The 24806-nt window shown below is 42.9% G+C and overlaps 1 protein-coding gene across 1 annotated transcript in view; it reads left to right on the plus strand.

Moving 5' to 3' along the window:
• Window positions 1-24806, plus strand: part of cerk (ceramide kinase) — a 53582-nt gene that overhangs the window by 4714 nt on the left and 24062 nt on the right. Inside the window, exons 2-5 of the mRNA XM_072455047.1 lie at window positions 17118-17246; window positions 20149-20271; window positions 21357-21482; window positions 22983-23049. Coding sequence (XP_072311148.1) covers window positions 17118-17246; window positions 20149-20271; window positions 21357-21482; window positions 22983-23049 — 445 coding nt within the window. The remainder of the gene's footprint in view (window positions 1-17117; window positions 17247-20148; window positions 20272-21356; window positions 21483-22982; window positions 23050-24806) is intronic.

The raw sequence follows: 24806 nt of genomic DNA on the forward strand, positions 1-24806 counted from the left end.
AAAGAATAAGTCATTGTGGAGGGCATCAGTCATGTGCTTATCTAGCCGAACTTCCTCAAGCTTTCTACGCCCTCTTATCTCTGCTGGCCAGGGACTTTTTACATATTTGTGTTGAAAACCTGTTGAAAACATGTTGAAAACGAGCTTTGTGGCAGACTCAACCCTATAGATTATGTTAAGTTATTATCACTATTTAATGTTATTCTATGTGTGGCATATTGACTTGCCATATCATAGTAATATGATCAATTATGCCTTTTGGTATTTGAATCGACCTTAAAGTATGGTTGTCAAATGTATCGATATAAAAATACTAATTGATACTTAAATTAGAATCGAAACTACACTAATTTGACGGGATAAAAATGAACCTTTACTGAATAACTTACAACTTACAATCTTGATCTTTATCAGAACTAGTATAAGACCACTTAGTAATATATTTCTAAATTAAATGTCAATGTGTAACAAAAAGAGCCTTTATTATCGCCATTGTGGTCTCAAAATTGTCATTGAGTATCAAGCCTTTTCCATAGAATCAATATTGAGTACATTTTAGTATCTTGACAACACTACCCTAAAGCATAAATAGCCCAATCAATATCTTGCACTAAATAAATACCACAAAGACATGTGTGAAAAAGTATTGATTTAATAAATCTGTGCTTATGTCATAGATCTATTCATTATTCAACCAGCTCAAAAATATATGTAGCACATAAACGGCACAAATTGGACTGTAAAACATATTGTCTATTCTCTCATTTATTAGAAGGATAAGTTGCTATTTTAATTATTGTGTATTGACTGCTCTGTTGTTACCTCTACTTCTACTTGAGTCCCCCTCTTATATATAAGTAAGTCTGCTACAAGGATTCAAGGTCTACATAATGCCAAAATACTTCACCCACGTATCAGAAGGGTGACCACATCTCAGTCAGTCCGTCAGAAAATCTATAAAGGAACCATTTTTATTCATACTTTAACTTGAGTACCCTTGTCGATAGCAACCGTTTTCTCACCTTGAATGTCAATTTCTTTTCCTTGGTATTTTCCTGCGCATCAGTCTAACAAACTCGCCGTGCCCAATAGCAGCTCTCATTTGGCAGTTCACCGCCATGTGTGCTACCGCAGAGGCCGATCATTGTAATCTAAAGCCCTGTGCACACACAACTTTGCACACACGGCCAGCCATAGAAAGCGGCAGCAGCATACACCCAAATAAACAACCCTAAAAGGACGGAGTGAAATTGGTTGGACTGAGCGCGTCGGTGAAGTGCTATTGGCAGCGGCGCAGGCTCTCGCTCATCACATCGATTGCATTTATTTACCTGTGTCTGGGCTCAATAGGAATAAAGAGTGGAACCGCTAAAGCTAATTAAACAATCAGTCAGGGCCCTGGATGATGACTTAAGTGAGTGACTGATGCAGAACCATCCCCACCAATGCCAATAGTAGCTCTCTTAAAGGGGTAATGTGTGGGGTATTTTGTGTGTGGCTTTATTGGCCTTGAGAATGCTTCGTGTGTTTCTCCAGATGACCTGCATCTTCTCTGCCAATGTTTGAATCATTGCACTCTCACGCCTCGTTCACACTCGATACAGGCCAAGTATCGATACAGGTCAGGCCATACATTTTGATCGGGCTACTTGCAGACCGCCTGTCACATAATACTACAGTGCACAGCGGGTATTTGTAACTATCTATGGACATTTTATACCAGCCATTATTTGAAGCACTCGTAAAAGTTTTTGTGTGACTGTATGTGGAGTGAAAATGTGGAATGTTCTGGATCGCCAACAAAAGCAAAGCCAAAATATCCACATATTTAAGTTTTTATACATCTTATTTTCCAAACTATAAGTCGCACCGGAGTATAAGTCGCGCCAGCCAAAAAATGCATAATAGAGAAGAAAAAAACATAAATAAGTTGCACTGGAGTATGAAATAAGGTTGCAAGTGTGAAAATAACAAATAATATCACATTTAAGTCACTCCGGAGTATAAGTATATAAGTATAAATATAAGTATAAGGCGCACCCCGGCCAAAACTATGAAAAAAGGTGTGACTTATAGTCCGGAAAATACGGTAAATACAGGGTGTGGTCAGAATACAAAGAGAAACAGGCTTAAATGTATTGGTTTGTGCCTGTTGTTCCCCATTGTTACCGTTGCTGTTATGTCTTATAATGTAATTATATGTTACTTATAATGACTATAATGACTTGACTCATATTTATACTTTTGTAACCGTGATTATTTGATACAATTCTATTCGAGACTGGAATTTAATATTATGTTGTCTTTTGATGTATGCTTTAATTTAATATATGGGTGGGATATTCTTCTTCCCACTCCTTTCAAGCTTGAATTAGAAACCAAATTCTTGAAATGTTGTTTTGTTTTGGTGACATTTACTTGTTTTTACCTCTTTGTATCTACTGATTTGCTCAAAATCAATAAATACATAAATAAACAAACAAATCAATCAATCTACATTGTCAAATGAATGCTGGGAAAGTTTTGACCTCTTGTTTATTCACTGTAACACTCCTTCCCAATTGTTATCTACCTGCATTTGTAGTAACACTGAAGGAGACTTCCTCTTTGTCCAAAACGTTGATCAAACATACCACAGTTGGTAGAGTGGCTATTTGATTGACATTTGTAATTTGTCTGCTCAATTTCCGTGCGAGAAGTTGGAAAGTAGACAAGCATGACAGCGTGCCAGGCAGGGATTGCAAAAATACTGGCAGAGCAACCAAAAACATGGGTTTATTTTTGGTCAGCAGGGGTCAGTTTCTGTATTAACAGTTGTCCGTGTTCCAATAGCTAAACCCGTGCTGCTCAAACTGCACGTAATATAACACATTTTGACTTGGTTTTTCCTCACAGTTAGCAAAGCATCGTACAAAACTTTACTCTTTAAAAGTATATTCCATGTTCGTTGCTTGTAGCTTTTCTTATTTGGGTGCATTTCAAGACATTGTTTGGTAAGACCGAGATCATGCCACGTCTTATCAGCTGTCACACTCGCACTCGCACCGCACTCAGTATGCGTTCCAAAGCGCATACACCGCCAACAGCTCCATGACAATAAAGGGATTACACTGATCCACTGTGTACAAGGAGGGGCGGGTCGACAACAGCGGAATATGAATATGGTGACGGCTCGTTTTTGTCGGAGGACTAAAAGGACAGCGCCGGTGCTGTCATGAGAAACATATATGGAAACAAGACGTCACATCTCCGGTGCACACATTTTGATCAAATCTTTGGACAGGTAAATTGTCCTGGTTGATTTCAATTCTATTTTTATCCAGAATATGAGCAATCGGGGACATCCTCCTATGTCAAATAAAACAAACTATGACTTTATTTGACCATCTTTGGGGTTAATTAAATGTGTCCTTTCACAATTATGCAGACGACACTCAGATCTATGTTTCACTGACGGCAGGTGAATATGGACCAGTGGATTCGCTGTCACTGCATCCAACAGATCAGTGTGTGAAACAACTTTCTCCAGCTGAACTCAGACAAGACTGAAATCATCGTATTTTGCCCACAGGAACAAAGAGAAAGTGTTAGCGGTCACCTCCAGAGTCTCGCTCTAAAACAGTGGTTCTTAACCTGGGTTCGATCGAACCCCAGGGGTTCGGTGAGTCAATCTCAGGGGTTCGGTGGAGGTCAAGACACACATCTGACTCATATGATTCGTGATGACACGCCCCGCTTGGCCTATCCGTGCTGCAAGGAATATGGTGCGCTCAGCAGTCGACTTGTGACTGTCGTGATGGTACGTCCTGTGATATAGTTCTTAATATTTTAGACTGAATCAAAGTCCACCTTTCTGGGGAAAGTCTTGGTACCAGCTTGCACCTAAAAGGGCCAAAAGGACCAGGGAAATCACCCAGAGTCTAACTTGTATCAAAACCCCTTTTGGAATAAGACCTGTCACCAGCCTGGCCCCAAAATGGACAAAAGGACTAGCCTGAATCAGTGCCCTTATATCTGGGCTAAGAAACGGCACCAGCCTGGCCCCAAAAGGGCCAAAAGGAATAGGGAACAGGCCCCAGAGTTTACCCTGAATCAAAGCCCTCCTTTTAGGGCTAAGTCTTGGCACCAGCCTGGTCCCTAAAGGGCCAAAAAGTCAGCCCCTGGGGCCATATCCCTTCTCCTTTTCTATAACTACTATACTATAATATAATATCTTTGCGAGCAATCCTTTTCAAGGATGCTGGATATAAAAATTAAGAAAAGGAACAGACTTTGTTGCAAAAATGACATGAGAGTGGCCTAGGTGAAGCCTCTGAAAGGCAACAGCAGAAGTCAAACTAATTTGCAGAAAATATTCATTATTATGTTTTGTTTTTTGTGTGAAAATGTTGTCCTTTGAACACCAGTTCTTTGCGCACCAGTAAAATATATACCTGTCTTTTGAATTTGAAAAAATCATATTTTATTTTTCCAATTAAGAAGGGTTCAGTGAACGTTCAGTACCTCCAAAAAGGTTAAGAACCACTGCTCTAAAACCTACAAACCAAGTTAGAAATCTGGGGTTACATCTAATAAAAAGTGTCTAAACCAGACTTAGAGAGACTTATCCATGCGTTTGTCTCCAGTAGATTAGACTACTGTAACGGCCTGCTCACTGGCCTCTCCAAACGAGCTGTAAAACTATAGTTCATCCAGAATGCTGCTGCTCGGGTCCTGACTAGAACCAGTGGCTCTGAGAATAGACTAGAAGCAGCTCTGCATCTCGGACATGTTAGTGCCCTAAGAACCAGCTCGGTCATGGAGCGGCCTCCTGCTGGTGCCAGAGTCAGGACTAAACATGGACCGGCCTCCTGCTGGTGCCAGAGTCAGGACTAAACATGGACCGGCCTCCTGCTGGTGCCAGAGTCAGGACTAAACATGAACTGGCCTTCTGCTGGTGCCCAGAGTCAGGACTAAACATGGACCGGCCTCCTGCTGGTGCCAGAGTCAGGACTAAACATGGACCGGCCTCCTGCTGGTGCCAGAGTCAGGACTAAAGATGAACCGGCCTCCTGCTGGTGCCAGAGTCAGGACTAAACATGGACCGGCCTCCTGCTGGTGCCAGAGTCAGGACTAAAGATGAACCGGCCTCCTGCTGGTGCCAGAGTCAGGACTAAACATGGACCGGCCTCATGCTGGTGCCAGAGTCAGGACTAAACATGGACCGGCCTCCTGCTGGTGCCCAGAGTCAGGACTAAACATGAACTGGCCTCCTGCTGGTGCCCAGAGTCAGGACTAAACATGGACCGGCCTCCTGCTGGTGCCCAGAGTCAGGACTAAACATGAACCGGCCTCCTGCTGGTGCCCAGAGTCAGGACTAAACATGAACCGGCCTCCTGCTGGTGCCAGACTCAGGACTAAACATGGACCGGCCTCCTGCTGGTGCCAGAGTCAGGACTAAACATGGACCGGCCTCATGCTGGTGCCAGAGTCAGGACTAAACATGAACCGGCCTCCTGCTGGTGCCAGAGTCAGGACTAAACATGGACCGGCCTCCTGCTGGTGCCAGAGTCAGGACTAAACATGAACCGGCCTCCTGCTGGTGCCAGAGTCAGGTCTAAACATGAACCGGCCTCCTGCTGGTGCCCAGAGTCAGGTCTAAACATGGGGAATCTGCGTTTTAGTTTTATGCAGCTAAAATCTGTAACATTCTTCCTTAAGATGTGAGACAGTGACTCTGACAATGTTCAGATCTAAGCTAAAAACGGTTTTGTTTAGCTGTGCATATGACTGAAAGGATTTTTCTTTTATGTCTTAAACTGTTTTGTTATTTCTGTCATGTCTTTGTTATTTTAATGCATTTTTTTCTGTTTTGTGAAGCACTTTGAATTGCCTGTGTCCAAATTGTGCTCTACAAATAAACGTGCCTTGCCTAATGAGGAAAAATAAATAAAATTGAGACAAAAATACTGGTGCAGTAGAGTAGGTCAGATGAGTGCAAAGTACTTCTAAAATATAGCTTGCAGTCGTTAATCCGGGATTTTGTTGAAATGAGGTTGAGTTAGTTTTGAGTATCCAGTATTTTTAGTTAGGTCCTGTTTGGTGGGATGCCACAGTGGGTTGATGATACAAGACACAAATTGTAAGGTAAGAATAGCAATTGTTGTGTGCCGTTGACATCTAACAATTTTACAGTTCAGCTAAGGGCCTCATTTAAGCAAAAAGACCAACCTAGCAATTCCTTACCTCCCTAAATGCAATTATACTTTAAAAAAAAAAAAGTCTTTTTACTTTAATTATTATTTCTATTGTACATTGAGACTTTTTAAACACATTATCAACCAAATAAAGTATGAAATGTGGTGACTGAAGCCTTCTAGATTGACTATTTACAAATAAAGCGTAATATTATTTTTGAAAATCTGATTATTCTTTTTTGACATTTTGATTTAATTATGCATGTCTTTGTTATAAAAGGTCATTTTGTCAGCGTTTTAGAGTCTGCATTGTACAGATAATTAACCAGCCCTACTTGCAAACATAAATACCTTGACAATTTACCTTAACCATTATTTTTAGCCCAAATGTCATGTCAGCACTCAAAAACAAAACTTTGGGTTGTTACTCGTGAGGTGCAGGGATGGTGCAGGAATGGTGCAGGGATCGTGCAGGCACATAAATAAAAGCAATGACTCAGAGACGAAACATTTGTCAGTTATATAAGAAACAATGACTTTGAAAGTACTTGCACTGAGGCCACTCTTTCCAAACTCAAGCAGCTCTTTTCTCCCCTGTGCATCAGATTAAAGACTTTAGCCCTGTGACCCGAGCATTTATTACTTCCTCCGGTGCTGCCCCCACTTTCTGCATCCAGGACAGATCCCATTTAAATGAATGACAGTCTCTTCACACGCACTGCCCTAGTCAATGTGATTTAGACCGAGGAAAGTATGGGCAGAAGTAAAGTTGCACATATTTAAAGTTGGGCATCAAAATGTGGGCAATACATCATCCATTGTTAGTTTTTGTATTAACCTTTTTAAATATTTAATTTGGGTATGATTGAAGTACACATTTTATTTATGGCATTTTGTTATATTGTGTTAGGAGTCGGAAACGTTTTGCCAGAAGGTAGACTGTTTATGTCAAACTAATAGCTGTAAAGAAAAATCACATGGGTTTTTTATTAAATATAAAAATTTGAAACAGCAAAGTACCAGCGCAATACTGCGCCTTCTTGTCCTTTCTGGGGTCACACAGCAAATCACATGCATCTCAGTGCATTAAGTTGTGATTTAGTGGTTTTATCTCTTTCCTTATGGACAATTCTTCGGCGATTTGAGAACTCAGGCGGAAGTGCGCATGCGCACTCCCCCGTGCGGGCTGATACAACACACACGTGCGTTTGTTTATTAGCGCAACGGATCGCATCGCATCTCTCGTCTCCCGTGTTCAGTCTCTTGTGAGTCAGCTTGAACTGTCTTTCTCCGTCTTAATTTTGTCCCATGCACTGTGGGAACTATATTATGATAGATCAATGCGCTTAGACACGCAGAAACGTGCTGCTCATGGGGACGAGCCGCACGCGGCTGCAGGTGAGCGGTAGGTGCGTTTTATGATTGAAACGTGGCGGGACTAATCGGCAGTCTACGCCACGAGGAAATAAGACTCAGATTTGGGCCAAAAAAATCGTCCATTACGCCTTTAATGTGCTCCCTTCACAATTTCCAAAAATAATGTTACAAGGATAAAAAAGTAAGATGCAAAATACTTCAGACTGTAAAGTGGTTGATGTGACACTATTGTCACAGGCTACTGTAAAGGTTGCACAAAAATCTTATTCCATGTAAGCTTCTTGTGTTAGATTCTTCAGAGATTTACATCTTATCTGACCTCCTCAAATGTTTGAGTTTGCCATTTTTGTGCAGTTGGAAGATCTCCACCGAGGGAGGAACATAAATAAATCTCTCTTAATATAAACAGCTAGGGATGCATACCTAAACCCACGTTCAGGTTCAAGTCCGGATTCGAATCCAGAGGTTTAGGTTCAGGTCCGGACCTAATGAGTCCGGCTGAACTCATGCCATTTTTGCATAATGTTATAACAGCATAACACAAGCTACTTGGCTAAATTAAGTTGAAGACACTTGAACAAGGACGACTATCAAACACAAGGCTTAACTGCAGACTGAAATAAACTCAACTTATCTGGTTTATTCACTGTTTATTAACAGAAGTTACAACTTACAAATCACAAGCTACGAGCTAACACACATTCATGTGTTTTACTTGAGGAACAACTTCCGAACAAGAGCAAGTTGAGTATTGGTATTGGAGCAGCTGTTTCTGCTGATACTATGTTTGTCAAGTGTTTTACTGGTTTGACTGGGCTGTTTCCCACACTTGAAGTTTAATGCCTTTAGATACATTTCCACTCTTTAATTTTGCAGATCCATTGGCATCAAAGTCAGGTAAAAACCTTCAAAAACTAGCATAACAGTCAACTAGAACCACTATAAATCAATCAACTTAGCAGTATCAAAAATAGAATATGAGAATATTTTACACTACACACAATACATCATATTAACAGCACATTAACCCACCTAAATAAATGCTACATCACACCACAACATAATACAGTTATTTTATTCATATTGTAGCGACCCTAGTCTCTAGTGCGCGTGCATGGTCTTTGGGGCGGAGCTAAGAGCGGGCTCAGGAGACGGTTGGAACTAGGTCATATAGGGAATTGGAAAGGAAGTGACAAAATCCAAGATGGCGGCGCTCTTGCGGCCCAAATCACTTGAGGTTCACCATTTTGCTACACGGTTTTGGTACACCTGGTGGTGAGAGAAATAAAGTTACTGTCTCGCTGCTTTATGATATCAAAATTGCTGGCCCGATGATTAGAGACATGGCTTGGCGTCTAAGTGTTAGAGGGTTCGATTCCTGCACGGAGCTTTATTATCTCAAGTTTAAAAAAAAATAATTTTGGGATGAGTTGGCTACACTTTTGCTAATACAAAGTCATGGTATAAACTAGTTTTAGCCAAACGAAGTAAACCTAAAACTTAGGGTTAGGTTTAGGGGTTAAGGGTTAAGGTTAGGGTTAGGTTTAGGGGTTAAGGGTTAAGGGTTAAGGTTAGGTTCCAATTCCCTATATGACCTAGTGCCAACCCTCAGGAGACGAGGTGTTTTTTTATTTTCTCATTCCATCGCCATGGTTACGGCCAACAGTAACCAACTCTGTTCAAGAAATAAAGTGACAACTTCGGTCTCTCGCGTCTTTAAACTCATTGCGCCGGCTTCAACTTCTGCCGCGGGGAAGACGCGTGCGTCGCTGATGGCTCCGGGCCATTGACAGCGATGTCAGTGTTTACGTCTTTTCCAGCGCGAATTTCGCGATCTATGGAAGGTTTAAGATGGTTTAGATTCTAGAACGTAAAGGATATAGATTGTGAGTGGTAGATCTTTAATGAGTCGAATCATCTGGGTTTCGTTTTTTTTGGACCTGAACCGAAACGTTTTTACAAGTCCGGATCCGGTCCGTCGTAGCGGTACACATCCCTATAAACAGCTGTGTGGTGCAGAAGATTACAGCTTTGTTGTCTTCTCACATTCGGTTTTACTTTGATGATTTGGAGACATTTTGCTGCTCCACGCCCACTCCACGCCCAATCCATGCCGCTCCACGCCCAATCCATGCCGCTCCACGCCCGCTCCACACCCGCTCTACGCCCACTCCACGCCCAATCCATGCCTCTCCACAACCGCTCCACGCCCGCTCCTCGCCCGCTCCACGCCTCTCCACGCCTCTCCACGCCCGATCCATGCCGCTTCATGCCCGATCCACGCCGCTCCACGCCGGATCCATGCCTCTCCACGCCCGATCCATGCTGCTCCACGCCCGCTCCACGCCTCTCCACGCCCGCTCCACGCCTCTCCACGCCCGATTCACGCCGCTCCATGCCCGATCCACGCCGCCCCACGCCCGATCCATGCCGTTCCACACCCGCTCCACGCCCAATCCATGCCGCTCCACGCCCGCTCCACACCCGCTCCACGCCCACTCCACGCCCAATCCATGCCTCTCCACAACCGCTCCACGCCCGCTCCTCGCCCGCTCCACGCCTCTCCACGCCCGATCCATGCCGCTTCATGCCCGATCCACGCCGCTCCACGCCCGATCCATGCCTCTCCACGCCCGATCCATGCTGCTCCACGCCCGCTCCACGCCTCTCCACGCCCGATCCACGCCGCCCCACGCCCGATCCATGCCGTTCCACACCCGCTCCACGCCCAATCCATGCCGCTCCACGCCCGATCCACGCCGATCCACGCCCACTCCACGCCCGATCCATGCCTCTCCATGGCTGCTCCACGCCCGATCCATACCGCTCCACGCCCGATCCATGCCGTTCCACACCCGCTTCATGCCCGATTCATGCCGCTCCACGCCCGATCCATACCTCTCCGCGCCTTCTCCACGCCCGATCCATGCCGCTTCATGCCCGATCCATGCCGTTCCACACCTGCTCCACGCCCGATCCATGCCGCTTCATGCCCAATCCACGGCGCTCTACGCCCGATCCATGCCTCTCCACGCCCGATCCATGCCGCTCCATGCCCGATCCACGCCGCTCCATGCCCGATCCACGCCCAATCCATGCCGTTCCGCACCCGCTCCACGCCCAATCCATGCCGCTCCACGCCCGATTCACGCCGCTCCATGCCCGATCCACGCCCGATCCATGCCTCTCCACGCCCGATCCATGCTGCTCCACGCCCGCTCCACGCCTCTCCACGCCCGCTCCACGCCTCTCCACGCCCGATTCACGCCGCTCCATGCCCGATCCACGCCGCCCCACGCCCGATCCATGCCGTTCCACACCCGCTCCACGCCCAATCCATGCCGCTCCACGCCCGATCCACGCCGCTCCACGCCCACTCCACGCCCGATCCATGCCTCTCCATGGCTGCTCCACGCCCGATCCATACCGCTCCACGCCCGATCCATGCCGTTCCACACCCGCTTCATGCCTGATCCACGCCGCTCCACGCCCGATCCATACCTCTCCGCGCCTTCTCCACGCCCGATCCATGCCGCTTCATGCCCGATCCATGCCGTTCCACACCTGCTCCACGCCCGATCCATGCCGCTTCATGCCCAATCCACGGCGCTCTACGCCCGATCCATGCCTCTCCACGCCCGATCCATGCCGCTCCATGCCCGATCCACGCCGCTCCATGCCCGATCCACGCCCAATCCATGCCGTTCCGCACCCGCTCCACGCCCAATCCATGCCGCTCCACGCCCGATCCACGCCGCTCCACGCTTGATCCATGCCTCTCCATGGCTGCTCCACGCCCGATCCATACCGCTCCACGCCCGATCCATACCGCTCCACGCCCGATCCACGCCGTTCCACACCCGAACCACGCCGTTCCACACCCGCTCCACGCCCAATCCATGCCGCTCCACGCCCGATCCACGCCGCTCCATGCCCGATCCATGCCTCTCCACGCCCGCTCCACGCCCAATCCATGCCGCTCCACACCCGCTCCACGCCCAATCCATGCCGCTCCACGCCCGATCCACGCCGCTCCACGCCCGATCCACGCCACTCCTTGCCCGATCCATGCCTCTCCATGGCCGCTCCACGCCCGATCCATACCGCTCCACGCCCAATCCATGCCGCTCCACGCCCGATCCACGCCGCTCCACACCCGATCCATGCCTCTCCATGGCTGCTCCACGCCCGATCCATACCGCTCCACGCCCGATCCATGCCGTTCCACGCCCGATCCACGCCGTTCCACACCCGAACCACGCCGTTCCACACCCGCTCCACGCCCAATCCATGCCGCTCCACGCCCGATCCACGCCGCTCCATGCCCGATCCATGCCTCTCCACGCCTCTCCACGCCCGATCCATGCCGCTCCACACCCGCTCCACGCCCAATCCATGCCGCTCCACGCCCGATCCATGCCTCTCCACACCCGATCCATGCCTCTCCACGCCCGATCCATCCCCGCTCCACGTCGCTCCACGCCCGATCCACCCCAGCTCCACGCCGCTCCACGCCGATCCACGCCGCTCCACACCCGCTCCACGCCCAATCCATGCCGCTCCACGCCCGATCCACGCCGCTCCACGCTCGATCCATGCCTCTCCATGGCTGCTCCACGCCCGATCCATACCGCTCCACGCCCGATCCATGCCGTTCCACGCCCGATCCATGCCGCTCCACGCCCGATCCACGCCGTTCCACACCCGAACCACGCTGTTCCACACCCGCTCCACGCCCAATCCATGCCGCTCCACGCCCGATCCACGCCGCTCCATGCCCGATCCATGCCTCTCCATGGCCGCTCCACGCCCGCTCCATGCCTCTCCACGCCCGATCCATGCCGCTCCACACCCGATCCACGTCGCTCCACGCCCGATCCACCCCCGCTCCACGCCGCTCCACGCCGCTCCACGCCCGCTCCATCCCCGCTCCACGCACCTCCACGTTGTTCCACGCCCGCTCCACGACGCTCCACGACGCTCCACGCTGCTCCACGCTGCAAATTTTAAAGCGTTCCATTGGTTCATGGCCGTTGCATTTGTCTGAAAAGTTTATGAGATAGAGAATTAATTTTGTGAAACCTGCAAGAACCTGGAATAGCGAGAGAAAAACTTGTTGATTCTTTGTCCCCCCTCGATTGACAACTCTGTTTTCCCTAACGAAAGCAGATCGACGCTCTCAGCCCATCGCCCAGCTGGTGTTTTTATGCATCGTTGTCTTTTGGCCCGCGGGTTGAGGTGGGCAAAGAAATCCTTCCTTCGTCCCACATCTCCATTTAGGCACGCTTGTCCAAATACATTTCCTCATTAGACTTCTCTCTGAATATGAGGTGGATTGTAGTAAAAGCGCGTCTGTGCAGTGTCCGCTGTCCATGTGCGTGGGGATTTACCTGTGTCTGTTTTGATTTATGTCTGCTCAGTCACTGCACTGTGCACCTCTGTTACACAGGCAGAAATATGCAGGACCCGTACGGTAGCCATAGTTACAGCTGTAAGCCATGTTGTGAGATGTGAATTATCAGAAGTGGCACTAAATTGGCGAGGGCCCCTAAAACTTATTTCTGTGTCAGGCCCTAAAGGCTTACAACTATGCACTTTGTGAAGATTTTTTTTTTTTTAAACCTTATTGGATCACATACCACTTATGTTGTCTTTATGTTTTCTGTTTTTTATTGTTGCCATTACCTTGCATGAGACTTATGCAGCTTGGCATTGACATTGCATTTTTGGGTTGTGTAACATTTAGTCTTCTCAGCGTGGACTAAGAACTGAGAAATCACAACATGCATATAAAGAAAAAAAATGATGTTTGCTGTAACTACATGCAATTTCTCGGAGCTCTTGCCCTCACGCCCTTCTCTATCACACTTTTTGTTAGTATCATATACAGGCCTGAGGTTACACCAGTGTAAAGTGTGAACCTGCTTTACCGCTGCCCACAGAGGCTAAGTAGCTGTGCTGTTATTGTGGAAACACTGTTCACATGATCCATGAAAGGACTTACATTTACAACATTATAATCAAAACTTCAGTTTCATGTTTTCTGATACCGATGATACAAAGTTATGGGCAAAAAAGATTTCTTGTCTGATAGAATACAATCCATTAAACAGGATTTAACACAATATTTTATTATGAATAATGTGCTAATTCATTAGGTAATCACAAACTAATTACAGACAGCATTTTTCCAAAAAGCATACAATCACTGCTTTGCATTCAAATTCATATTTGAGGTTTTTTTTGTAGTTTTTCCTGGCCGAGAAGGAGAGTCTAAGGACAGAGGACCCTGGGACATTGTCCCTCGCCACCACAGACATTGTCTGACTCCATCGCCACCACAGACATTGTTGATTCATTTCTCCCTGTGGCCCTCAGAGGCAACTGTTGTTGTGATTTTGGGCCTTACAAAAATAAATTGATTTGATGATTTGATGATATTTCTGCAGCTGAGTTTGATTTTTATGATTTAAAATATGTGTTTATCTAGAGGTGGACAATGTGTCGCAATTTTGATCATATGAATGGATGTTGTATTTAAAAACTAAACAGTAATGCTGGAAGGGTCTAAGGTGCGCTTTCGGGGTTAATTTTACATTTCACATATGTCTGATGACTAAACTTCAACTAATACATTTAAAGACATTTATGCTGGATAGACATAAGATTATATAATGATCATTATCAAGATACTCCAAAAAAGATTGAGATATTCAATCTTGTCAATATCACCCAGTATTTGAAAAGGTATTCAAATGCCTGTTTTCACCTCTGTGGCAGAGTAAATATTCCGAGTCTCTCTCTCCTCTCTGTGGCGCAGCTTGCAGGCATTTAAAGGAGGTGCATGTTCTTAGAAAGTCAGAGCTTCTGCGAGGAGAAATCCGCCTGTATTACACTCTTAGCCTGTGGTATGAATAGGCGGTGCACTGGATGACAGTTGCTGCTCAGATTCTTCTCAAGCACAAAGAAAAGTGTGTCAGAGCGGAGAGGATCCAGCGTGTATTGGCCAGAGGGCTCAGCTCGTAGTTTGGGACTGTGTTGTCCAAGGTTAGAAGTGAGAGTGTGTATGTGTGTAGCAGAGCAATGTCTAAATTTAGTTTTGAGTTCTTACTTTGTCTTGTCTGAGTCTGACTGACCTGTTTGATGCAGAGTTTGATGCAACTGTTTTGCACTAATAAGACCTGACTGAACCAGGGAGCGTTTTGTTCTTGTTTCTACATTGTTGTACTTGCAGTGACAAACAGGCAAATTGACTTACCGGTACGTCATATGTCTGTTTTTCTCTCTCTCTCTTTTTTGGAATGCTTAGTCTATCAATTTAATCATATTATCCTAATTCGCAGGCCTATGTTGCAATTGAGTGTAATGCTCCTCATTATCAGCATGTACCACTCTACTCATCATAATCTAATCTTCTATGCATGAAATCACATTTACACTACACTATCTGTTCTTCTTTGTGATCTGTAACACGGGATTAAAAACAATTTAGAGAATCAGATCAAATGACAAGTGATTATTGCAGTTTTCTTCCTTTGCTTGTTCAGATGAGATGTATACGGATTACACATTACAGGTCATAAACGGTAGAATATGTCAGCCTTGTTTTTGTTTGTATTGTTCTTATTTTTTGTACACTGCTGTCAATGTAGAGAAAAAAAAAAAGTTCACCTGGTGCAGATCATGCCACAGTCTCTCTGCCGACCTTGTATGACTGACATGTTTTATTATTTCCTGAATACAGTATTGTTCATAGATGTTTATTTTGCAAATGCACTTTATGCAAACTGTTGATATAATTTTTGTAAGTGTGTTTCCGTATTTGACTGCACACGCTATTGCATTTTGAGTTAGAGTCAAAGTGAAGCCTGTTTGGTGACTCAGGCTTAGTTCAAATCTGTCCCTGGATCAGTGACTTGCCCCCTTTTAATCCCAGACTTGTATATCTAGTTTTAAACTCTGACCTTCACAATAAACCCTACTTGACAAAGCTCTCTCTCTCTCACATAAAAGCTTTCATCCGGGTACCGCGTTCAGCTCATGGCCCAAATACTTTTCCCATGGGAACATCAGAACAAGGAGAAACTGACTCTTTCCAAACCAACTCTCATCTCTCTTGGGATGTGTCTGTGTTTTCCTCCCATTGACTCTCCTGTCTGGGAAATCAATAGAAAAGTCTGGAGGGACCACACTGACTGTTTTGATACTGTATTTGCCCATTTAACCATTTACATTCTTGTCTGGGGAACCAAACCATGGGTTATTTAACAAATAGTGATCCCAGTTTTGATTTATGAATAATTTTGTTGTGATTTTTTGTACATTTGTCTAAATTATCAACAGTTAATTTGTACTACGATATGTTTTTCATACACCAAATTCAATGCTGTTTTATTCTTCTATCTGCCGCAGTGGGGCAGCAGTGGCTCTAGAGCATACGGCCTTTGTGTCCTTAGGCAGGACACTTCAGTCGTTGTCATGTACACGGTAAATGTGATGTGTGACTGAATGATGGTCATCACTGGTCAGAGGGGCTGTTGATGCAGATTGGCAGCCTCACTTCTGTCAGCCTGCCCCAGGGCAGATGTGGCTACAGAAGTAGCTTACTACCACAGAGTGTGGATTGAATAAATGTTACGTAAAGTACTTTGAGTTCCTTAAAATGTATTATTCTAATTTAAGTGTGCGCTTCACACCTTTATCAGGCTCTTTCTCAATAGATTTGACACTCTCATTTAGAAGCATGTTTTCTGAATTTGTTTTCCTTTTACTACAGGCCTGTTCTCTCATGATAAAGGTCTTACACTGTCTATTTCAAAATAGAACTCAAACATAAAAGGAAAAAGTACAATTTGTGAGCACCCAAAATCTAACAACAAAGGATTTTCAATTCAACTTTATTTATAAATTACTTTATTTATAAACAACAAAGTTGACCAAAGTGCTCTGCACAGAGGTCAGACTCACAATCACAACCAGAATCACAACCAGAAAAGGTTTATTTCCAATGAACAGAATTCACAAACATAGGAACTTGCTTTGGTGATTCGGTGCAACATAAAACAATAATAAAAAAAAAAACTATATAAAATCAAAAAGGGCATGCATTAAAGAAAAACAATGTAAATCTGCTACAGGGTAAACACAAAAATAGGCTAAATGATAAATTATAACAGAGTAATACAGTGAATATATACAATTAGTCAAACAGTAAAATTCAAGGCCTAATGTGTAAAAAATAATGCTCCTCCAGTTGCAAATACATATATATATATATAATGTATCCTTGGTCACTGAGAGCAGGACTAAGGCTTTTGAGCTGCAATGTCAAATGAAAAAAATGAGCTCATGAAAACACACAACCAAAGTTTGATAATTTTGACGGTAACATTTTTGTTTTAAAAATGTTTTATTAATCTTACATCCCAACTTTTTTTTGCTTGAATATAGATTGATGTAATTTTAGCATTTAACAAATGATACTGATACTGATACTTGAGCAATTACCCGGCAGCATTATTCATTTTGCTCTGCTCTGAAATGAATCCTCTTGTGCTTCTCCAGCAGTGAGCCAGGTGGTCCAGGTGAGTGAGATAGTAACTGTCCAGAAGACGGAGGAGGGACACCTACAGGCCAGCAGGAGGAAGAGCAGCACCAAGCAAGCCAACCAGCTGTTCACAAACGCCTTCACAGGTACCGCAATACATCATCGTAATCGACACTTTAAACTACAAAAACATGTGATTAGATGTATTCTTCATCTTCCCTGTTAAGTCACATTTACACATTTAGAGAGTAATAACAGTATTCACAATGATGTTTTTCCCTTTGACCTATCTACTCTTGAGCAAATCACTTTAACGTGTGTAGTGATAAAGATATCGATGTCTCTTCTTACTGACAAATCACTTTCCTTATTCACGGGTTGTACAGACAGACAATAATAGAAAGGGTCAAAATATGAATATAAGTGATTCTATCTAACACAACATACAGTACAATCTATTCCATGTGGTACAGTTTGAAAGTATGATTACTATGTGTACATTTAGTTTGGCACCTTGACAAACAATTCAGCACTTCAGAATCAGAATCAGAAAAGGTTTAAGATAAGATAAGATAAGATATTCCTTTATTGTCCCACATGGGGAAATTTCATTGGTGCTTATTGTCAATGAACAGAATTCACAAACATAGTAATTTGCTGTGGTGATACGGTGCAACATAAGACAATGAACAGTGATAAAACAACCTATATAAAGTCAAAAAGAAAAACTATTAAAATCTGCTATAGGATAAAAAATAAAAATAGGCTATAATATAAAAATATATATAAAAACCTTAGTCTTCACACTGCCCCTTGTGTCTAAAGTGTATGTAGAATAAGTGCTTACATTTGTGAGCATGGGCACTAGACTATAATAGTAGTTATTATTGGAGTCTTTTTTCATTTTTCTGCTAAAGGTTAAAGCCCATCACACTTGGTTTTGGTGGTCTCTGGCAGTGATCCCACAGACAGTCTGCAGTGCTGTGTTAACTGGAGCATCCCTCACTTTGGAGCTCAATGAGGCAGAGGCGGCACCGTGCCATTTCACTTATTTTTGGCTTTTAGATCCAAAAGTGACAGATTTTATATTATTTATCCAGGCAAAATGTTTAAAATTGCTTCTCTAATGCGATCTTGTACTGGCACATTACTCTGTGAACTGACAAGGCTGCAATTCCCCCCATTTTTAAAAAATTGGCTTAAAGTACCAGCTCCCACTGATTATGTAACACATTAAAGACTGAGTTAGCAGGCTTTCTGTGCTACATCCCTGCTCTTGATTGTACTGTAAGTCACTCCAGTTGGGAAGTTGTCTGAGAAGAAACTTTTCCATTTGATAAAAAATGCTTAGTAGATAATTTGACTACAAGATGCTCGGGGAGTGAATCCACTGTCAAAGTGCTTAGCAAGTGTTTTTGGGACCCTAATGTAAATATTTTAGTAATGTTCCTGACTTTTTATCCACGCATCCCAGGGACATGCCATACTTAATTGACTTTTAGTTTGCAAATTAAAAAGTGTGTTCCTTCCCTTCCAACTCTTCCAGCTGGTTAATGATGATATTGATGATGATATTGATTTGAATGATCCAGTGCATTTTAGGTTCCTCAGGTTTATGGTCTGAATGTGCGTATCTTACTACCAAAGATAAACATGGTCAGAATCTGTGTTAAAACAACAGCGGATGTTTTTTTATCGTTTCTAAAACTTGGCTGACTAAATCTATTACAGTACTAATGAAGACATTAATATACTTTGGTACAATGTTTATTGTACCGACAGACATGGCAATAGTGTAGCTATTTACATCATATCATGATTTAATGCCCCTATTGTTTTGTCTTAATCAATAAGCTCTGTAAACAAATTGCATTTTTGGCCTAGAAAATAGAAACAGCAAAGTCCCTTTTTACTGCTGTTGTTGGGTGTTGCTGTGTCAAAAGAGGCATTACATTCATTAAAGCATCTTTTGGCTAAATTTAAATATTCTGAACTACTTATGGCTGGAGATTTGAACTGGGAGGTTTTTGTGACTGTTAATTTTACACAGTTAATCAACGGACCCACCAGGCCTAATGCAAAAACTCCAGCAAAGTCCTCAAAAATGCTCTTCTGTAATGACTTAAGGGATCATTGTGTTGTTACTGCTTGTAGAAATACTAACTTTCCAAAATGTAAACCATGGAAGACATTGTAATGCAAATTGTAACTAAGCATGTCCCTTTAAGGAAATGCAGAGTGAAGGGGCGTTACCATATCAGACATGAGCATAGCAGAACATGACTTTTATGGATGGAAAAAGTAGACTTGGGGTGTTCATCAATATTTGTGGATAACATTTACATGCAAAAGTCTGTCTTGGGCCACAGTCTCACACAGGTTGACCGCCCGCCTTATTGAGCTAAACTACCTTACCTGTTTGAATTGCTGGATGGATTGAAGAGTGTCACTTCACCGATCAATTCATTACACAAACTAGCGCTCTATGTTATTAAAATACTGCCTGTATTTCTAACTAACTTCTAATCATTAGAAACATGAACAGAGCCTGAGCTACAAACAAAGACTTCTCTCTAAATCTAGTTTTTAAATCTGGTTGTTGAAAATTAGCGCTGCTGTTGCTTCGCGTCTCCTCTGCACATAATACAAACATCCGAGATTCCCACACAGGTTTATTGAATGTGATTTGAGGCTATGATGTCCTCCAAATGCGCAGACCTAAAAAAGGATCTGCTGTCCGCTCAGGTTGTCAAAGAATGAAAATGGGTGGGAGAAGAAGAACCAAGCTTCCCGCAGTACTGCCCAGTGGCCTGTAGTGGCCACTAAATAACACCGTGACTTCCAGCCAAGCTTCAGCAGCAGCAGTGAGGGGAAAATGGGCTTATTTGGATATATTTAGAAACATTTTAAAATAGTTGTTTCATTTTAGTGGTCAATCACTGCTTACCTTCCTTGCCCTGACCGCACCCCTCTGCTTTATTGACTACTTTGTCTCAATCTGCTTCACGCATTTCTAACATCCATCTATATTATTTTGTATGGCTGCAGTCTCCTACGTGCAGAGGGCCAGTAAACACCAGTGGCGCTGCAGTGATGTCGTGTTCCTGTGCCCGGACCAGAGCGCGTGTGAGCAGTGGATCAGAGCTATCAGCAATCTGCTCACACTCTTCAGTACGTACCTTATCTCCTGTACTGGACTTTGGACCAGTGTTACAGTTCAGTTACAGGTGTAAAATGTGTGTTATGTACACATCGATAAGGTATGCAGAAGTGTGTTTGGTCAGCAGATAACCAAGGCAGAGAAGTATAAAACCAAGTGCATGCAGGTTGACAATGTACAAATAATACTGCATTGAAACTAGGAATAGACAAATTCTGCATAATCTATTATTTCTATTGTCTATTTGAGACTTTTTAGATACATTAGCTATCAAATAAATGTTGAAATATGGTAACTAAAGACTTCTGGATAGAGGATATTTATGAATATGAGTATTTATCTTTTATTCTTTTTTCAGATTAATGATTAAAATGATCCTAACTTAATAATAATAATAATTTTGTTTTTTACAGTCGACTAGTCTCTACAGCCCTACATTTTAGTTTTAGTTTTTTTCCCTCAATTGGTCATTGTTGGATAAAATTTATGTTGGCCCAGCAAATGTTGATGTATTTAAATTGTAGTTATATAATTTGCCTAGAAATAAAGTAAAAATGCCTTGATAAAGTGGTTCATTTTGTACTAGAAGAGTAGATTAAGTACTATAATTGAATAGACTGTAAACCACTTAAGTATAATCTATAGTAAACAGTATAATCCCAAAATTGGTCTTCTAAACCTCCTTCAATGAACAATCATTTATGTAAACTCACCCCGCGCTATAGTTTTATCTATAGTTCTCTGTCATCAATTAACACTTTATCTGTGAGTTTTTGCTTTTCGATTTGCCCCTCCTCTCCATCTCTCAGCGCAGGCCTAAACTACATCCATGAACAAGCCATTTAGCATTCCCCCATCTAAAGCTTTATCACCGTATGATGCACCACTTTTGCATTGGCCCGCACTCTCCTCATAGTCACGCCATTTATTTTCTCACAGCTTCGTACTTTGCTGCAAGTCACTTTGACGGAGCATTTTCCGAAAGGTCTCTGCTTAATGAAAACTTCATCAAGCCGCTGTCAGGACCACATTTGTAAGGAAAAAAGGTTGGAAAACATTGAAGGTTTTTAATCACCATCTTCTCTTGCTTGTGCAGCTAACCGACCAAAACACTTGCTTGTGTACATCAATCCCTTCGGTGGTAAAAAGCAGGGAAAGTTGATTTACGACCAAAAAGTGGCGCCGCTTTTTCATAAGGCATGCATCTTGACCGATGTAATTGGTGAGTATTGGTTTATTGTCAACTAAAACCATAATCAGTTAATAAACAAAAGATTGTTTGTGGTTTATGTCTTGGTATTTCACTCTGTGTTTCTTGTGTAACTGTGGTAGAGGTGGGCAATACATTGAACTTTAGATAATATCATGATTGTTGTTTTGAAGATTTAAAGATTACATTTTACACATTTACAGTCATTTCACATTTGTCTGATAATTAAACCGCAACTAAAACATTTAAAGACATGTAACACATTTCTTTTTAATTGATTATCGTTTAAATATTGTTATTGGCATACTCCAAAAAAAATCTATATAATTTAATTTTCTAAACTCTGGATATACTTTTATATATCCTAAAGCCATTTATCAACTTCTTTATTGCGGTTTTCCTCAGGCTTATTGTACAGATGCTGCATGAAGTAGTATATATTTTTGCACAGAAACAGTTACCGTATTTTCCGGACAATAAGTCGCACCGGAGTATAAGTCGCACTAGCCAAGAAAAAAACATACTGGAGTATGAAATGTGGTTGCAAGTGTGAAAATAACAAATAATATCACATATAAGTCGCTCCGGAGTAAAAGTATATAAGTATAAATACAAGCATAAGTCGCAAAACTAATAAAAAGGTGCAACTTATTGTCCGCAAAATACAGTACTTATGTTTAGTGCGAGTTTTTCCAAAGTATTACCACAATTTATACTAATCTGGGGTGTATCTGACTCCTTTATCCACATGCATGATTGGTGAGCCCCTCTCATAGCCGCACAGTGATATTTAAATAAAGGATGAGTTCGTATGGTGGCTGTATAGATCCGCGGGGCCGCAGTGGGCTCCGCTGTGGCCCGAAGAGGATTGCACAGATATGATTTGGTCCCACTGCCATTAATCACACCGAGGTTGTAATGGGAACAGTGATAGTTGATAAACAGAGGGATCCAAACACATCTATTATTCAGTGACTGGAGTGAAAATTATCCATCAAGGGCAGGCCCAATATTCAATTCAATTTATTTTTATAATGCCCAAAATCAACAGCATTTGCCTAGAAGCGTAATTTTAACAGCAACAAAGTGCTTGTCAGTGGTGCAGTGTCGTGGGTTTACATCTGCTGAACCTCATTTCATGCCACAACTGTCCTGTCTTATAATACTTAGTTTACGGATCAAAAAGTCTTTAAAAATAAAATAATAATAAAAGTCAAGTGACATATTCATTGGGACTTTAAGTATGGTCATCATTTATTTCATATCCATAAAGATGATTGTTTTAAGATCATATTTTAAGTTCGCCAAGACCGGCTGGCAATATGTGGTTTATTATCAATTTATTTATGTCCATGATTCAATTGTCGAGTGTATTTTAGATAAGTTAGGATGACGCCGATCGTAAATAGAGCTACAGTATCGGCAGAGAAATTGAATCCAGGATGGGACTGAAGTGTCCTTTGCACTGCAATGGAACGTTTCTTGACTGTTTACTGATCCAACCTTCTACAGTCACAGAGCGGGCCAACCAGGCACGGGAACACCTGGAAACAGACGCCGATCTCGACAAATACGATGGGTGAGTAAGACAAAGGTCAGTTTGTACAAATACATTTTGGGAGACAGCACATGACAGATATTTGTAAATAGTGTCAAGTTTTACAGGCAGTAACAGTTTTGATACTATGTACAAATGAGGATTGATGGACAGGAGACAGGAGAAGAAAATGTACAATTATACTACCTTAAAGGCGGTATGGACGATTTTTCGGCGATTTGAGAACGCAGGCGGAAGTGCGCATGCGCCCTCCCCCGTGTGGACTGATACAACACACACGTGCGTTTGTTTATTAGCGCAACGGAGCGCATCGCATCGCTCGTCTCCCGTAGATTTCTGTCCACTTCTGCGTCAGCTCGAACTGTCTTTCTCCGTCTTCATTTTGCCCCGTACACTGAGGGAACTATATTATGATAGATCCATGCGCTTAGGCACGCGGAAACGTGGGGACGAGCCTGACGCGGCTGCAGGTGAGCGGTAGGTGCGTTTTATGATTGATACGTGGCAGGACTAATGATTTATCCACGCCACGAGGAAATATGATAAAAAATTTGCTGAAAGAAATCGTCCATACCAGGGGGATCCATGGGTTTCAGATTGATGAGACATTAGATAAGTTGCCATAGGAATTCATAATTTAAAACTAAATATTATATTATACCGTTTTTTCCGGACTAGAAGTCACACCGGAGGATAAGTCGCACCAGCCAAAAAAGGCATAATAGAGAAGAAAAAAACAGTTGCACTGGAGTAGGAAATGCAGTTGCAAGTGTGAAAATAACAAATAATATCACATATAAGTGGCTCCACAGTATAACTATATAAGTATAAATATTAGTCGCACCCCGGTCAAAACTATGAAAAAAGGTGTGACTTATAGTCCGGTAAATACAGTACCTTTTGGAGTGGGGAAAAGTCCTCAAAATGCTGCACATAATATTAAGCTGAAACCTACGAATAGCCAACACAGACCACTTTCTTTCAAACCTAAAGTAATATACAAACCTCTATTGCACACTTGAAGGACAAAAACAAGCACAAATCAGATTTAAACTTTGTATTACCCTGTTTGTGCCCTTTCACAAGTAGTTTTTATTGAGTAATGCCGTTATTTCGCACTTTTCTTTCTTTGTGATTCAAGCATATGCACTGTAGATAAAACGCTGTTGCTAGGTGAACACCAGTAACATGAAAAGCCTTGCTGCTCAGTGCCCCATCAACTTCATCTAGTGTTCGGTCCAGTGAAGCGGACTTGGACTCTTTAAACACGGCTGCAGACTTCACATAATTCATGATGGGTGCATTTGTGGTAGTCTTTGTGATGCAGTGAGCAGCGGTAATGTAGCTTGGCAGAGTGTGATACCGATCTTCTATATTGAAGGCTTTCACAGTAAGATCTGCTGCTAAGCCTTGTTATACACTGAGATTTTGAGCTGTAGCTTTTTTCTTTATGTATGGGCTTTAGTGTCAAAAAATGTATAAGCAATTGGGTAATCAGTATCTGTCCTGCCGCTATTCATTTTTATTGCAATTGATGTCGCTTATAGATCCAACAAATGAATTCTAATGTGCAGAAATGTGCTAATGCAACACTTCAGGTCATTACTTATAATCAGTATCCATCACTTAACATTAGAACAGGGAAATGTATTTGTGATTAGATCAGCAGTGTTATATTGTGCATGTTGGCGAATGGGAATTACAGTGTTTAGTTGAACTTTTGCTCTATCTCGGTGCAGGCAACCTGATGAAATTACTAATGCTGGAAAGCAATCTTC

The sequence above is a fragment of the Eucyclogobius newberryi genome, unplaced genomic scaffold (genome assembly GCF_026437365.1).
Source record: "Eucyclogobius newberryi isolate DKJ021-1_F unplaced genomic scaffold, fEucNew1.0.hap1 SCAF_2, whole genome shotgun sequence".
NCBI lineage: Eukaryota > Metazoa > Chordata > Actinopteri > Gobiiformes > Gobiidae > Eucyclogobius > Eucyclogobius newberryi.